Consider the following 15,547-nt stretch of genomic DNA (forward strand, 5'->3'; position numbering starts at 1 on the left):
TATATATAATTGAGTTTGAGAGTATCAACATAAAAAAAGAAAAAAGAAAAAGAAAAAAACAAAATCGAAAATGAACGCGTTAGATTTTTTTTCAGTGTTTAAAAATGAAATTATTATTATTTTTTTTAATTGATTTCGTTGTAAATAATAATTATAATAATAATAGAGAAAATAATAAAAAAAAAATTATATAAAAAAATAACAATAAATTGGTTGTTTTTTTCTCCTAATATTTTAATAAAAAAGTGTTTTCACTTTTTTTATAAAAAAAAATTAAAATATAAAAAAGCTTAAAATAAATAAATCTTAAATTTAATTTAGATAAACTAAGTAGGCATTTTTATAGTTTATTTTAAAGGAAATTTTGCGATTGACACATTTTTATTTGGTTAATTTTACGTAAGAAAGTAAAAAAATTTTAAAGCACATACAAAGCATTAAAAAGGAAGTAGTTAATCAGTATGAATAGAAAATAAGAATTTATGGTAAAATTTCAGCAATTCGTATAAAACTGTAACAACTTCCGAAATTTAAAACATGTTAATCAGAATACATAGTTCAAAATTCAAATTTTAGCTGGAAAATCGTAAAAAAAAATAAAATTTTATTGAATTTTCATTAGTTTTATACAGTTTTCAAAGTTAGAAAATGCTAATTGTCAGAAAATTTTAAAATTTCCGTTATATGTATGTATACGAAATTTAAATTTAAGTTCGAAAATTTCGAACTTTTATTTTGTATTTCATAATAATTTTGTACATACTAGAAAATCCAAGTTAAAATTAAAATTTTTTGAATTTTTCTTTGAATTCAATTAGTTTTCGATGTTCGAATATGGTAATTATGTTCGGAAATTGAAAATTTTGGTATATTTTAACACATTTTCAGTGAAATAAATAAAATTTAAATGTTTCAGCGAAGTTCGAAAATTCGAACTTAATTTCGAAATTCTAATTTTTAGCCCAAAATAATAATTTATTAATTTTTCTACAACTTTGAGTAGTTTTCTTTGTTCGAAAATAGGTAATTATTATTGAGTTTTTGGTTACATTTTCATCTTTGTTCGATAATTTCAAATTATTATTAATAATAATTATTTTAGTTTGTTTAATTTAGTTTTGTATAGAAATTCTTATTCTTATTTACTAGTCATACTGTTACTATATCCCTTTAAATTAAAATTAGCGTAAAATAATAAAGACAACTTAAAGCAAATTAAAATACTATTTATTTAATATGAATTGAACAAAATTAATTGCATACCTTAAGGCATAAATTGAAATGTTATGAAGATAACAAATAAGGTTTTAAATTTCTTAAATTTAGTATTATTGTTCAGTTCAGAAAAAGCTATGTTTGTAATAACAAAGAAATTTTAACAAGATGGGAAACTTTTATTTTAAAACAGTTTAAATTTTAATAATAAGAAACATGTACTTATTTTGTTATCTCTTTAAATTGCTAGATTCAAAATATTTGCAAAGCAATATCAAGTTCCATATTCTATTTTGGAAACGTATTTTTTTAATTAACACATTCCGTTTCCAAGTATTCTGTATAATTTTGAAGTACTTTTCAGTCTAAATGAATAGATTTGAAATATTTGTATTAAATTTTGTTTTGTGATTTTTAGCATTCACATTAAAAAGGTATAGTTTTATTTTGGTACTTTTAAAAATGTACTTTTTCATATATATCAAATACATATTAAAAAATCAATACGAATTGAAAGTTTAATGGCTTTGAATCCATACGGACGGACGGTCTTGTATGGTCCAATTAATAAGGAATGTTATAGGATTTTTATTTGAAAATATTCAAAAGCCATAAAATGTAAGATTTTTATACTATTTTATATAGTTTAAATGTATGCCCTCCTAACAATGCAATTTCTATTTTTTTTAAACAATTCATAATTAAATAAAATCCTTATTCAAAAAAATAATAATTAAAATTAATAGCACTTTGGTATTCAGCTCATACGCATAGAAAATTTAAAAAATAAAAATTAAATAATAATTTTTTTTAACCAAAAATAAAAAACACTAAAAATAAAAACTTAAAGCAAATGAAATAAAAATAATTAAAAAAATAACAAAGCAGCGGTTAAAATAAAAAGAAATGAAAAATGTGCGCAAAAACAATAAAAACACATACAAAAATAAAAGCATAAAATTAATAAAAATAAAACAGCAAATTTATATAGGAACTATTGTGTGTGTTAGATAGAGACCATTTATGAAAAAAAATAGTAGCTGACTGACGGCATGACTGACTGATTGTATAAAATGGTTATTTAAATGTAGTCTGTTTTAGTACAATGCTTTTTTTTTTTTGGTAATTGGGTAGTTAGAATGGTTATGATTATTAATAATGAATGTCCTTATAATTTTGTGTGAAAAATGCTTTGTCAATTTTTTTAATTCACAAAAAAACAAAATAAATTATTTACTAAACAAAAGATATATTAGCAACAAAAAATGTTAAAATTTAGAAATTTTGACCAAAATTGTTGTTTTAATTTAACTAGTTTACTAGATAAACAGAATCCTGGTACATAATATGAAATGTGGTGTAGAAATTCGTTTGATTTGAATTTTTTTTTGGTATTTTGAGAGTAATTTTCATAAAGTGTTTTATGATGTTTAATATGTGGTTCTGGTAGTTTTGGTGGTTGTAGTTATAATCCATAAACTTTATTTTGTGGTTTAAGAAAAAAAAAATAAAAAATAAATTTGGAAAAAGTTATTAATTTAATTTAAAAAAAAACAAATTTTTATATAAAATTTATAAAAATGAAGTTTTGGAAAAATATTACAAAAAAAAAACTAAACTAAATGTAATAGAAATAATATAAAAACGCAAAAAGTAGAAAAAACTAAAAACAAAAAATTAAAAACCCACCACATTATTACGCGCTGTTCTGGGTAAACCACCTGCGGCAGCGCCACTACCAACTGGTGGTGGTAGTGGTGCCACACCACCGGGCGGATAATCAAAGAAATATTCTCCATCATAGGTACGATAAAAATCTTCATAATACGAATCACTGTAGCCAGCACCGCGATAATCCGAATAACCATAAAAGTCATAATCATAATCTATAAAACATTTGTAGGGATAAATTGGAGTTTTGGTTTTGCAATCGTATCGTAAATAAAAATTATAAAGGAGTTATAATAATGCAAAATAAAATTGCCAAAAGGGGGAGGGGAGTACAAATAAATAGATCAAAATTAATAAAGTTTTTTTTTATTAAATTATAAAACAGGGAAATTAAACTAATTAATTAATTAAAACTATAATGTAATAAAAATATTTTGAATTGCGATAATTTCACAGATACAAGCTGTATGTAAAGAAAGCGTTTATTTAGAATTCATAGGAATCGTTCGTTATCAAATATAAAAATAAGGAAAGTTCAATCTTGTCAAGATTAAAAGAAGATTTCGAAATAGTACTTATTTATGTCCAAAACGGATTAATTTCAAAAAAGTACTAAGTTAGTTTCTTCATTTTGGTACTTACATTAAAGTACAATGTTAATGTGCTGATTCAAAATGGTTTTGGTACTTTTTTATTATTTTTATTTTTGGTACTTTTTTATTTTTATTTCTTTTTTGGAAAAAGTAAAATTTGAATGCATGTACATTTGCGATTTTGGTACTTTTTGGTATTGGTACTTTTTTTTATCATAAATTATCAAATTTGAAATACTTTCGCATTAAAATTTGTTTTATGTAAGAATTATTGTTATTTCTGAAAAAGTACATTTGCAAAAATTTTGTGTACGATTTTGAAAAATAGTACATTTTAATTTCTAGCGGCCTGATTTTAATATTGAGAATTTAGTATTTCTTTATTTTAAAAAGAGAATTTAAATTTTAAATACTGAAAATTAATTTGAATTTTAAAAATCTTTACATTTGCTAGTATTTTCATTCTTAATGTCTAAATGTTAGATATTGAAATTGTACAGTTTTAGCTTTTGGTACTATAGTATTTTTTTTGGAATATTGACAATCCAATACAATTTGCACATTATTATTGAAACAACATTTTTATTATAAATATCAGGAATGGAAATATTTTCCATTGATCTAATTAATTTAAAAAAAATATCAGACAGTACTTTTCAATATTTTATTCGAACATTTTAAAATTTATGCATTTTCGGGGAAACATTTTCTCCTTTTTATTTTGAACTTTTGTAAAGAACTATTGGTACAATTTTATATACATAACGAAATAGTTTTCAGAAAATATATTATTTGAATACATTTTTTGTTTTAATTTGATTTTTCTTCTTGTTCATAAATTACTCACACTTTTGATAACAAAATGTGACATTTTTTGACGTTTTGTATGGTAATACTACAAAGTTTAAACTAGAACCCAAAAACATCAAAGTGGATTAACGTTAGATTAGTTTTATTTTAAGAAACTAATCTGATTTTTAATTGGCAGTTGATCTTCAAGTAAAAAACCCTGCCTTAGCTAAGTCTTGAAGGACTAATTTTAATATTTTCATTGAACTCAAAATATTTTTATCACATTTTCTGTTTTTCTCAAACTACTTTTAAAAAAATTACTTTTTTTTAAACCAAAAATTAAACTAAAATAAAATTAAAACAAATTGATACGGTTTGCTACACAATTTCCTTTTGGATTTCAAAGGTTAAATTAAAGGATTTAAAGGATTTCGAGTAATGTCTTGGAGTAATTAACAAAAAAAAAAAAAAACTAGCAAAATTCGATTTGACCTTATATTGATTTATTTTTCAAGATATATATTTTTTAAATAAACAATTTTGTTTTCAAACTACAGCCAATCTAATATAGTTAAAATTATATTTAATAAAAAAAAAGAAAATAAGTGTGAATTTTTATTCCATTTATATCAAATTTATGTAAAACAACAAAAAAAAAACAACAAAGAAAATAAAGATTTCAAAAACAAAAGTAAAGAAATCCTATTTTGAAAAAAAACGTTTAAAATAAATTTATGTGTAAAAAAGTGTGTGCTTCAGAGAATTTTTCTGTTTAAGAGGTATTTGTTTAAGATTTTGTTAATTTTTGGAAACAAAAATTATATTACAATTTACTTACCGGCAAAACATCAATAAGTATACAGGGTGTTTAACATTTGCTACACAGAGAACAAACAACAACACAAAATTGCAACATTTAATTACAAAAAAATTATAGTATTTTTTGTTTTTTTTTTTTGATTGATTTAATGGTCAACGACAAAAGTTTTTTTTATGTTTTAGTAAAGACTAGATATATGATGCTCTAGTTTTATTTTATAGAGTAGTTTAATAAATATTGTTTCTTTTGTTGATAAATTTATAGATAGATACAAAATAACGAACATTTATATGAAAAAAAATTTGAATAAATGGAATAAAAAACACAAAAATTTCTTGATTTTTTTTGATTTTTTGTGGAAATCGAAAAAATTTTCTTTTATGTTTAATTGAAATGGTAAAATGGTAAGAAAATAAAGCATGCAAAAGAAAATGTTAAATTGGAAAAATGAGACAATTATATGATAACAAGACATGAAAGTAAAGGAAATTTTTCAAAAGAAAAAAAATAAAAATGAAAATTTAAGAAATTACATAAGAAAGTGCGTTTAATTTGAAATATATACCATAATACACTGAATGAAATATAAAGTACACATTTTAGAAAAGAAGCATACAAATTTCTTTTTGTTTTTTGAGGTTAAAAAAAGAGTTAAAAATGTTAAAAGTGGGTTAAAACAATGATTAACTAAAGTAAATTGATATTGAAACTAAAAATAAATTAAACTGTTTTTATTAAGAAAAAAAGCAGGATATTTAACTAAAATATACTAATAATAAAAATAAAATAAATAATTTACTAAAAATGTTAAATAAAACCTAATAGTAATAATAAATTTACTAAGAGCCCTAACTGATAAATCAATTACGCACAACCTTTTTAATTGTTTTTTTTTTGTTTGTATTGTTTTTTGATAATAAACAGATTTTGGTTTTCTGTAATAATTTGTTTATATGTCAACTGCAAAAATAATAGAATATTCTCGTTTTTGTTTTTTTTATTTTGTTAAAAAAGAGTATAAAAATCATTAATATCTTGTTTTTTAACTCGAGAATGGTTGGTATTTTTTGTTAACGAAATTATAAAACCAAATTGAATTAAAAACTATATATAAAACGAACGGAAAACAATAAAAGATAAACTAATTTGTTCTTTAATACTTATACGTAATAATAATAATATTGAAAAGAAATAAAAAAAATGTAGATTTTTTAAGAAACAAATTTAGACTTACCATAGTCACGTGGCATTGGTGTACGTAGAGGAATTCTGGGAGCACCTGGTATACGCATGGGTGTACCTAATGGTATCATGCCTGGATGTGTTGGTGATAGATTTCTGTATGGAGACAATGGTTCAAAGCTTTTGTTTTAATTCAACAATATCAACAAAATATGTAGAAGAAAAATTAAAAGTTGGTTTGTTTTTTTTTTTTTCAAATATTTTGGAATTATTGTTTTGTGGGCGCAGCAAATATACATATTTAGTAGTAGTATTAGGTGTTGGAGATTGGTAGTAGTAGAGTAGATTTATTTATTTATTTATAGTAGTAGTATTGGTGGTAGTAAATTAAACAGTAGTAGTAGTAGTGGTTGGTAGTAATGTGTAAAATGTATACAAATTAACCCGGGGGCAAACGTAAAAAGTTTTAAATCAAAGTTATTTGTGTTTTTTTTATATATTAAAACGGACACATAAAAAGAAAAAGTATAAAAATTAAACAATTAATTAAAATTATATTTAAAAAAAGTGTTATTTAAATACAATCTAGAACATTTATAAGCTATTTTTATAACTTCCAATACAAATATCTTAAAATTTCCTTTGTAAATAGCATATAAACATTCCACAGAAATGTTAAGAGCCGAATGTTGTAAATAGTTTCATTTTCGCTTTCGAAATGTTTAATTTATTTTTTTAAGCCAGTTGGGATTTTATTTTAATTGTTAGTAACATCAATTAATTTAGTTTTTTGTTTTTTTCGTAAAATTCCTTTTTCGCTTTGCCAATAATTTTTAAAAAAAAATTGAGGAGGGTTAAGTAAATTTTTGTTTTTTTTTTGTAAATTTTATGTTTGAAATTAGTATGTTTGAGAAAATAAAAAGTACACTTACCCTACTAGACCACCTGGACGTCCTTGCATCATTTGCATCATCCTGCGTTCACGAGCACGTAAAATTTCTTCCTTTTTCTTTTTATCTGAAGGTGGCTTTGCTAAGGAAACCTGTAAAAGCAAATAAAAATTAATACAAATCATAAGAAAATACAAAAACTAAATAATTGTCATTTGCTTAAAGTTGTTCGCGGGCGAAATTTAAAATTTTCAGATTGAAACTTTTTTGAGAATAAAGTTTTTCTTAATATTTATCTAATTTCCCGAAATAAGGTACTAAATTTCTGTTAAAATTGTTCCAAACACTTTGATTTTTTGTTTTCTCTTTTGAAAAAGTACATACATTATTCTACCTGGATCTGTTATACAGAGCAGTCCCGTCCGTAGTCTTGAGAGTAACAAATAAATTCTGAAAGTTATAAGTAAGTGTTTATTATAACGCTGAACTAAGCTTTAGAATAAGAAAACGCGATCCTGGTAAGTGACTTACTAAAGTAAAGTTCTTTTGTATTTCGCATTTGTAATTCATCTCGACTAATTTACTGTTAATCATTAAGAGTTTTTACTGTCTCAATAATTAAACTAAAAACCAGATTCTATTAAACATTTAGCTTTTGAATTATAATTAAAAAACTGTTATCAGATATTAACAAATATTTAAAATACTCTTAAACAAGAAACTATTCAACTTTATTTCTAAAGCTTCAATGCCAATGGAAATAATAAATTAAGAGGAACTTGTTACGCAACAACAATTTAACGGTTTAAATTGTATGAAACCTGATCTAATATGATCTTTGTGACGTTTGTTTACGTTTTAAGTTTAAAACTGGATCATAATTAGAAATCTCTAAAAAAAAAGTGAAGGTGAAAGTAATTTGTTAAACAATCTAAGAGATTTTATAATAAAATATATGATTTTTAGTTTAACAGTGTAACTTTTAACTGACTCCAATTATTAAAAATTTCTGATAATAATGATCTGCTTTTTGTACATAGCTTTATACGTTTATATGAATATAAACAACAATATTAATTTTATAGTTATTGTAAACGTATTTTCTTTTTATTACTTACTTCAATATTAGAAGCACCAACTTCCTTGCCATTTAAGGCCCTCATTGCAACAACAGCACTATCACGATCCTCAAAATGCACAAATGCATAGTCTTTTATTTTCTTAACACGTTCAACTTTGCCATATTGCTCAAATTGTTCCTAAAATTTACAAAAAAAGTTGAATTAATATTAAAAAAATCAAAAATTTTAAAACAATAAACAAAACTTACCTTTAATTTTTCCTCTGTAACATCCTGTGTTAAATTTCTAACATACAGAACTTTTACTTTAGACATGGTTTGTTCATCTGGCTCCTCTTGTGGATCGGCCCAGTCGACGATAATATCACATCCCCAAACCTGAAAGTGCTCCTTTAATATTAATATTATTCTTCATATTCAAACAAAAAATGCCTTGTAAAACGTTTCAGAAATCATTACTTACCTTTGTTCTACCAGTGCCAAGTCTTCTTTTAGCCAATGAAGCGGCTTTGTGTGATTCGTATTCGAGAAAACAGAAACCACGATTTTTCTTTTTATCATCTGGTGAACTATAGATTATCACTTCAATAAGGCCAGCTATTGTTATTTTTAAAGTGATAATTTAAGAAAATAAAAAAAATATGCAAACAAATAATTAATTAATTTGTTTAAACAATTTTTACAAAATTTATTATGTATTTAAATATAAATTAAATTAAAAAAAAAATACAACAAAAAAGTTAAAGAAATTTTGTTTGTTAAAGAACCAAAAACTTTTGAATTACAGAAATTTATAAAATTGTTATTATTATAATGTTGATTACAAAATGAATTAATATAAATTTCTGTAGTTTTAGTTTTCTTTATATATATACATATGTATATATGATTTTTTAAATATTTTTTGTATTTGTACCAATGCCAAAAACGCTTAATTATTCTGATTTATTGTTTTCCTATGATTTTCATATTTTGTTTTCATAATTATGGATTTTTGTCTTTTTTGTAAAGCAACTTAAAATTGTTTTATTTTTTTATAATAAAAATAATTGTTATATTGATTTATAGTTTTTGCTTTATACAGGTTTTATGGATTGTTTTGTTTATTAGATAATTTAACACCAAAAACAAAAAAAATGTTTAACATTTATTAACAAAAGTATAAATAAACAAAACCAAAAATCATAATTATAAAACATTTAGGTAAAGACAGACATAGAGAGAGAGAGAGATAGTTACATAGAAAGTAAAAAAACACAGATTTTTGTTTTGTTTTATTTGACAGCTTTTTTTTTGGTGTAAAAAATGCTTAAAATTAAAATAACAAAAAGGTTTAATGTATTTATATATAATAGTTATGTTATAAACATTTAGTTATAAAAACTTCCTTAAAGAAAACATTGAATTGATTGATATTTATAATAGTTATTATTGTTCATCTGCTGATAAATTTTGGGGGAGGAGGAATTTATGTGGTTTATTTTTGTTTGTTTTATTAATATTTATTATTATTAGAATAAAACACAGTCTCCAGTCATTACCATTTATTTATGTGTAACAGAGTTTTCTCTTTTGGTTTTTGAATTGAAAAACATTTGTTTTTTTAAATTTATTTTTTATGAAGAAGAACAGGAGAGGAATTTAAAATGTTTGTTTTTGAAATGAAATGTCATGAAATCTCATAGGGAATTTTTTATTAAAGGAAATTTCAACAATTTGTTTTATAGTATGTGTGTGTCGTGTCAAAAAAACAAAAAAAATATTCGAATTTGCAAACTATATTTTGGTTTATATGAACGGAGCAAATATTAAAAAATATTGCTGCTGCGGAATAAGATTTTACTCGAACAAAAAAGTTTCAAGGAAAATGGAGAACTGTTAAATGATGCTTGTAAATAATAATGAAGATAATTTAAATAAAAAAAAAAAACAAAAATTTATTGTGAATCATTGCACTTTTCAATACATGATAAATAGGATTTAATGCTGGATTTGATTAGGTTGTATAATAAACCGATGTTTATGTACAATTTGATCTTCCTGTTCTCACCTCCCGGCGACTGGAGATCAAGATTTTCAATATCGTTAAATAAAACTGATCTTAATTCCAAAAAACCTATATTATTGTGAATACTTGGCAATACATTAGACAAAATTATAAATTTTTTTGAATGTTTCTTACTCCACCAGTATTTTAATAAAAAATATTCTTGAGATTTCATGACATCTAGAAAATTGTTCGTGATTTTTGTTGTTTTTTTTCATAAATTTTCCTTTCTAATAAAATATTTGAATTTTGTTTGCTTGTCAGGTGAAGATTATATTTAACATGGATAGAAAGAGAGTTAAAGAGAGAGACAATTATTAAAAATATTAAAATTTTTAAAGGGTGGTTGTTTTTGTTTTATTTAAATTTCTTACCGTCATTTTTTTTGATTTATTTAATTTTTTTTAAAGAATTTAGCTGTAGCTAGACAATTATTATGTAAAAATCACCAGAATAATTAAAAAATATTTTTAAAAATACTTAAATTTCAGTTATAGCGAATTTGGCATGGTTTTGTTTTTTGAAAATTTCTTTTAGTTTTTTTTTTATTTATTTTTTTTGTAGATTTTTAGAAAAGAAATATAATAAACAAATTGCATTTAAAATAAATAAAGAAAAAAATTGTTAAGCTACAGTAGTTTAGTTTTTCTTGTTTTATTTTTTCAAAAACTTTTTTTGTTGTATTTTTTTATTGTTGGTTTTGTTTTTAGTAAAAAAGTTTTATAAATCTATAAGGGGGAGGAAGAATTTAAAAATTAATAAATTCCAATCACAAAATTTCATCTGCAAATGAGTAAAGAGTATAGCATGACTAACAGAGATTTTTGAAATAATCTTGTTTTGTTTATTGGTTCGTTTTAAAAGGAGGGGAAGAAATATTTTTTTTTTTTTTTAAATACTTTGTTATTCTTTATAAGAAAATAAATATAATTTTCACCTGTAGATGAATTTTTGTAGTTAGAATTTTTTTTATTTGTTTAAACCAAGCGAAAATTGCAAAAATTAACAAAAATCCAATTTGTTTGTTTGTTTAAGTTTATAATAATATTAAATTAAATTTCCTGTGAGAAATCTTCTGCAACTTACGCTTTTTATTTAAGTTATAAAACACCAATTATGTATTTATTTAAAAAGAAATATTACCAATTGTTTACTAGTTACCAATTACTTAGTGGTGTTAAGGGATTTAATTTATTTTATTTTTTAGGGGGAGTTTTTCATATTTTCGTTTTATTTTTTTGGTCCTGTTCTTTGAAATTTTATTTTGGATATTTTTTTATGTTGTTTGTTTTTTTGTTTTTTTGATTTTGAATCACCACTTACGTGCATGTTTAGCAAATTCCTCAATTAATTCATCATGATCTCTATTCTTAGGTATATTGCCGACAAAAAGCCGGTGATTATTAAATGATATCGTTACACCAATCTTTTTGCCTTTCCGAATTTCATAATCATTCAGCTGGAAATTGTTAAAAAATTGTAGCAAATACAAAACACACACACACAGAAAAAAAATAAAGAACAGAATGTGATTTGATTTTGGTTGGTTTTGAAAAATTATATAATTTATAAGTTAAGTAGGTTTTAGCTTTTTTTTTTCACGTGCCAAATAATATTTAATATTGATAATAATAATAATTATAATTCAGTATAAGTATAAATATGAAAATATAAATAATAAATTTATAATTTTTTTTTTGTTACAAATATTATGGTTTTGTTTTTTTGATAATGATATTTTTAAAAGAGAGAGTAAGTAGAGTAAAGTAGTCAAAATGGTGTTGTTAATTAATATTAGTAGAAAATTTATGTTGTAAATTATAAAATTTTGTCATGATTTTTTTGTTTCCAAGTAGTTGATAGAGAGAGAGATATAGATAGAAAATTATATGAATTTGAAACTACTTAAAAATTTGAAATTTATTTAATTTTAAATTAAAATTATAAAAAAGGTAAAGGGATATCATGAGTAAAATTTGATATTTTTTTTTGTTATGTTTAAACAAAAAGTATGTTTTAGTTTAATGTGGAATTTTTTGGTTTAGATTTAACAAATTCCTACTGAATTTTTAATTAATTTTAGTAAAATGTTTGCTTTTCATAAATATTGTATGGGAAATGTATAGGAAGAATGTATTTTAATATGTTTTGACCATAAAAAAGGTAAAATTTTTGAAAAATTTTAAGGAATTGGTGGTGGGTATCTTTGAAAAATAAAATTTATAAAATATTAAACAATGGACCGATCGATCCTCACAGAAAACAGCAGAAATATTTTAGCTTTTGATTAGAGTTACCAACGAAGTTTTACAAATGTTGCTTTATCTCTATGTGTCTATCGCTGGTCTAAATCGATCAAGTGAGAATTAGCAAAAGAAAAGCCAGATCGGAAATTTAAAGCACAGGAAAGCGGCCTTTTAAATAATTTAAAAAACTACTGTTATGTGGTATACGATATATACCATATCTTTAGAAGATAATCTTATTGAAAATATGATGTTCTTGGCTTTAGAAGATAATCATATTGAGCACATGAAGATCGTGGCTTTAGGAGAGAATCATATTGAGCACATGATGATCGTGGCTTTACAAACGAATCATATTGAGCACATGAAGATCGTAGCTTTAGATAAGAATCATATTGAGCACATGATGATCGTGTATTTAGAAGATAATCATGTTGAGAAATGATGATTGTGCCTTTAGAAGAGAATCATATTGAGCACATGATGATTATGGGTTTAAAAGAGAGTCATATTGAGCACAAAAGGATCGAGGCTTTAGAAGAGAATAATCATATTGATAGTAGATTATGAATTAAACATTTAGGTGTACAAAACGTGTTTTATATCACAAAAATAGTACATTTTGGGTATTCAAATGCAGCTTTCAGAATATTAGCTTGAAAACATTATTAAGAATTTACCACCAATTCAGTCATTACTATCATATTAACTAAATTTTTAATTAAAAACAACTTTAACACATTTCCCTTTAAACATTTATGAGGGTTTTTAAACCTTAATTTTTTAACTAAATTGTTATTTGTTTTTGTAATATTAAATGTAAAAATTATTAAAGTTAATTGTGGTATTGTTTATGTAACTTCATTTTATTTTTTTTTTCTTCCAACATCTTTAAATAACGCTTAAGTTAATGACTGGAGATTTATTAAAATTTGAAAAAAACATAATGAAAGTTTAACTTCTTTTCTTTGTAATAAATATTAAATATAAGGTAAATATAAATATTTATTAATAAAAAGTATATATTACTAAATAGCAAAGAAGCTAAATAAAATAATGATGGACAAAGTAAAATGAAAATCACTATTTTGTATGTACAATTATAAAATAAAAGATAAATACTTAGTTGCTTTTCAGAATGATACTTTTCCAAAAAAAAAGTGTGGCCCTATAAATAATAAATAAATAAATTAAGTATGTATGTAGGTATATCTAAAAAAGAAACCAATTATTCTGTTAAAAACAACAACAGAAATAAAAAAAACGCATTTGAAAAGATAGTCTCAAAAATGGATTGTTTATTTGGTGCTTAAACGATAACGTTTGTTGGTGGTGGGTGTTAAATGACAATTAAGGAGATGGATGGTATTTGAAAAAATCAAAAAATAATAATAAAAAACAATGGATGAGTGGTGGTTTTTATAAATAATGAAAAATTTAGGTAATATAAAATAATAAAATGTAATTATTTACATAAAAACCTTAAGAACTCAAAAATAAATGATGTTTTGCAAAAAGATTGTTGTGGTAATTGTGTTGAAAAGGGTCCCTTAACGCCATAACTAATAACCTAATAAACATTTCTTAAATGAAACCTAAAAAACAGCCGTTTTTTCTCCACGAAGATGAACTTTATAAAACAGCCAATTATGTTATTAGCCAATTAGTTTGTTTGTTTGTTGTTTTAATTAAAGCCAATTGGATTTTTGTTTTTAATAGCCAATTTAATGCATTATGATTGCTTACCCCTTTGTTATTTTTAAATTATAATTTAATAACATGTTTATTTATTTAGTTTTTCATAATTTACATGTTATTAAATTTTTAGTTATAATTTTAAAAAGTAAATTTAAAAAAATTGTGTGTTAAGAATTTTGTTTCATAATTTACCTGTTAATTTACCAAATTCCTCTAAAATCTCCTCTTTGCCTTTCGATTTGGGTATATTGCCCACAAATAGGCGCAGGTTCGGTACACTTATATTTATTTTCAGACACTTGCCAGGTTTTATTTCATGATTATCGAGCTGTAGAAGTAGTGAGTGGGGAAATTGTATTTTTTTTCGTTTAAAGGGATTGTATAATGGGAATTAATTAAATAATATACAAAAAATAAATTATTAAAAAAAAATAATAATAACAATAATAAAAACCAATTGAATAAAATAATAATTTGAATTTGTTTTTCTTTTAATTTTTTTTTAAATAATAATAAAAAATGAACGATGAGTTTTTATGTTGTTTTTTTTTCAAGGAAAGATGAAAATAATAAGAGGATTGTAGGAAATAATAAACAAAAAAACTACTTTAAATAATAATTTAATTTAAATAATGAGATAATTAAAATAAATGACAAATAATAAAAGGATTGGGAGAGTTATTTATTAAATGATAACAACAGAGACAGTAAAATAAAGGGGATATTACATTTTGGTTTAATACTAATAAATCATGTTGAGTTTTGATGATTTTATGACTGAATTCAAATTTAAATTCGTAATATGTGAAACTTGTTCTCAAATTATTCACAGATAACTTTTGATAGATTTATAAAATGCTTTTAATCTAAACAAGTAAAAAAGTATTGTCGGTCAAGCCCTACACCAATTATATAATTATAAACAGTTTTATTTTACAATTTTTGTGCCTCATATGGGAGCTATGACTAATTATGAACCGATCGTCAGAAATTTTGTTGACATGATTTACGTATATATGAAACATATTTCTGTTGAGCTACAGATTCCTTAAAAGTCATGTTATTTATAACGGATGAGTCAAGTAATTTGCACAGGATCGCGATTTATTATAAAGAATTTTGGATGCAATCAAGGGAACTAATGATGAATATACATTGAGCAAAGTCCTCTTATAAAACGCTGTTAATGAGTTCACTCTCAAAATTTCAGCTACAATTAAATTTAAAATAAACAAGTCTTAAAAGAAATTGTAATTAAGTCGCAAAAGATCTCAGTTCTGGAGACAAATGTATTCCCTAGCAGCAGATCTTC

At 23.1% G+C, this 15,547-nt stretch overlaps 1 protein-coding gene across 19 annotated transcripts in view; it reads right to left on the reverse strand.

Annotated features, from left to right (window-relative positions):
- The window catches only part of Syp (Syncrip), a 195,857-nt gene that overhangs the window by 16,025 nt on the left and 164,285 nt on the right, over positions 1-15,547 (reverse strand). For 4 of the 19 annotated variants that reach the window (XM_065515367.1, XM_065515380.1, XM_065515379.1 and 1 more), the window contains exons 5-10: positions 14,428-14,563; positions 8,708-8,841; positions 8,494-8,634; positions 8,282-8,422; positions 7,206-7,315; positions 6,326-6,453 (exon numbers count right to left, since the gene is read on the reverse strand). In XM_065515367.1, coding sequence (XP_065371439.1) covers positions 6,326-6,453; positions 7,206-7,315; positions 8,282-8,422; positions 8,494-8,634; positions 8,708-8,841; positions 14,428-14,563 — 790 coding nt within the window. Of the gene's footprint in view, positions 1-2,904; positions 3,102-6,325; positions 6,454-7,205; positions 7,316-8,281; positions 8,423-8,493; positions 8,635-8,707; positions 8,842-11,614; positions 11,751-14,427; positions 14,564-15,547 lie in introns of all 19 variants that reach the window. The other 15 variants (XM_065515365.1, XM_065515372.1, XM_065515373.1 and 12 more) reach the window with 10 other exon arrangements.

Source organism: Calliphora vicina, chromosome 1, assembly GCF_958450345.1.
Source record: "Calliphora vicina chromosome 1, idCalVici1.1, whole genome shotgun sequence".
Classification (NCBI taxonomy): Eukaryota; Metazoa; Arthropoda; class Insecta; order Diptera; family Calliphoridae; genus Calliphora; species Calliphora vicina.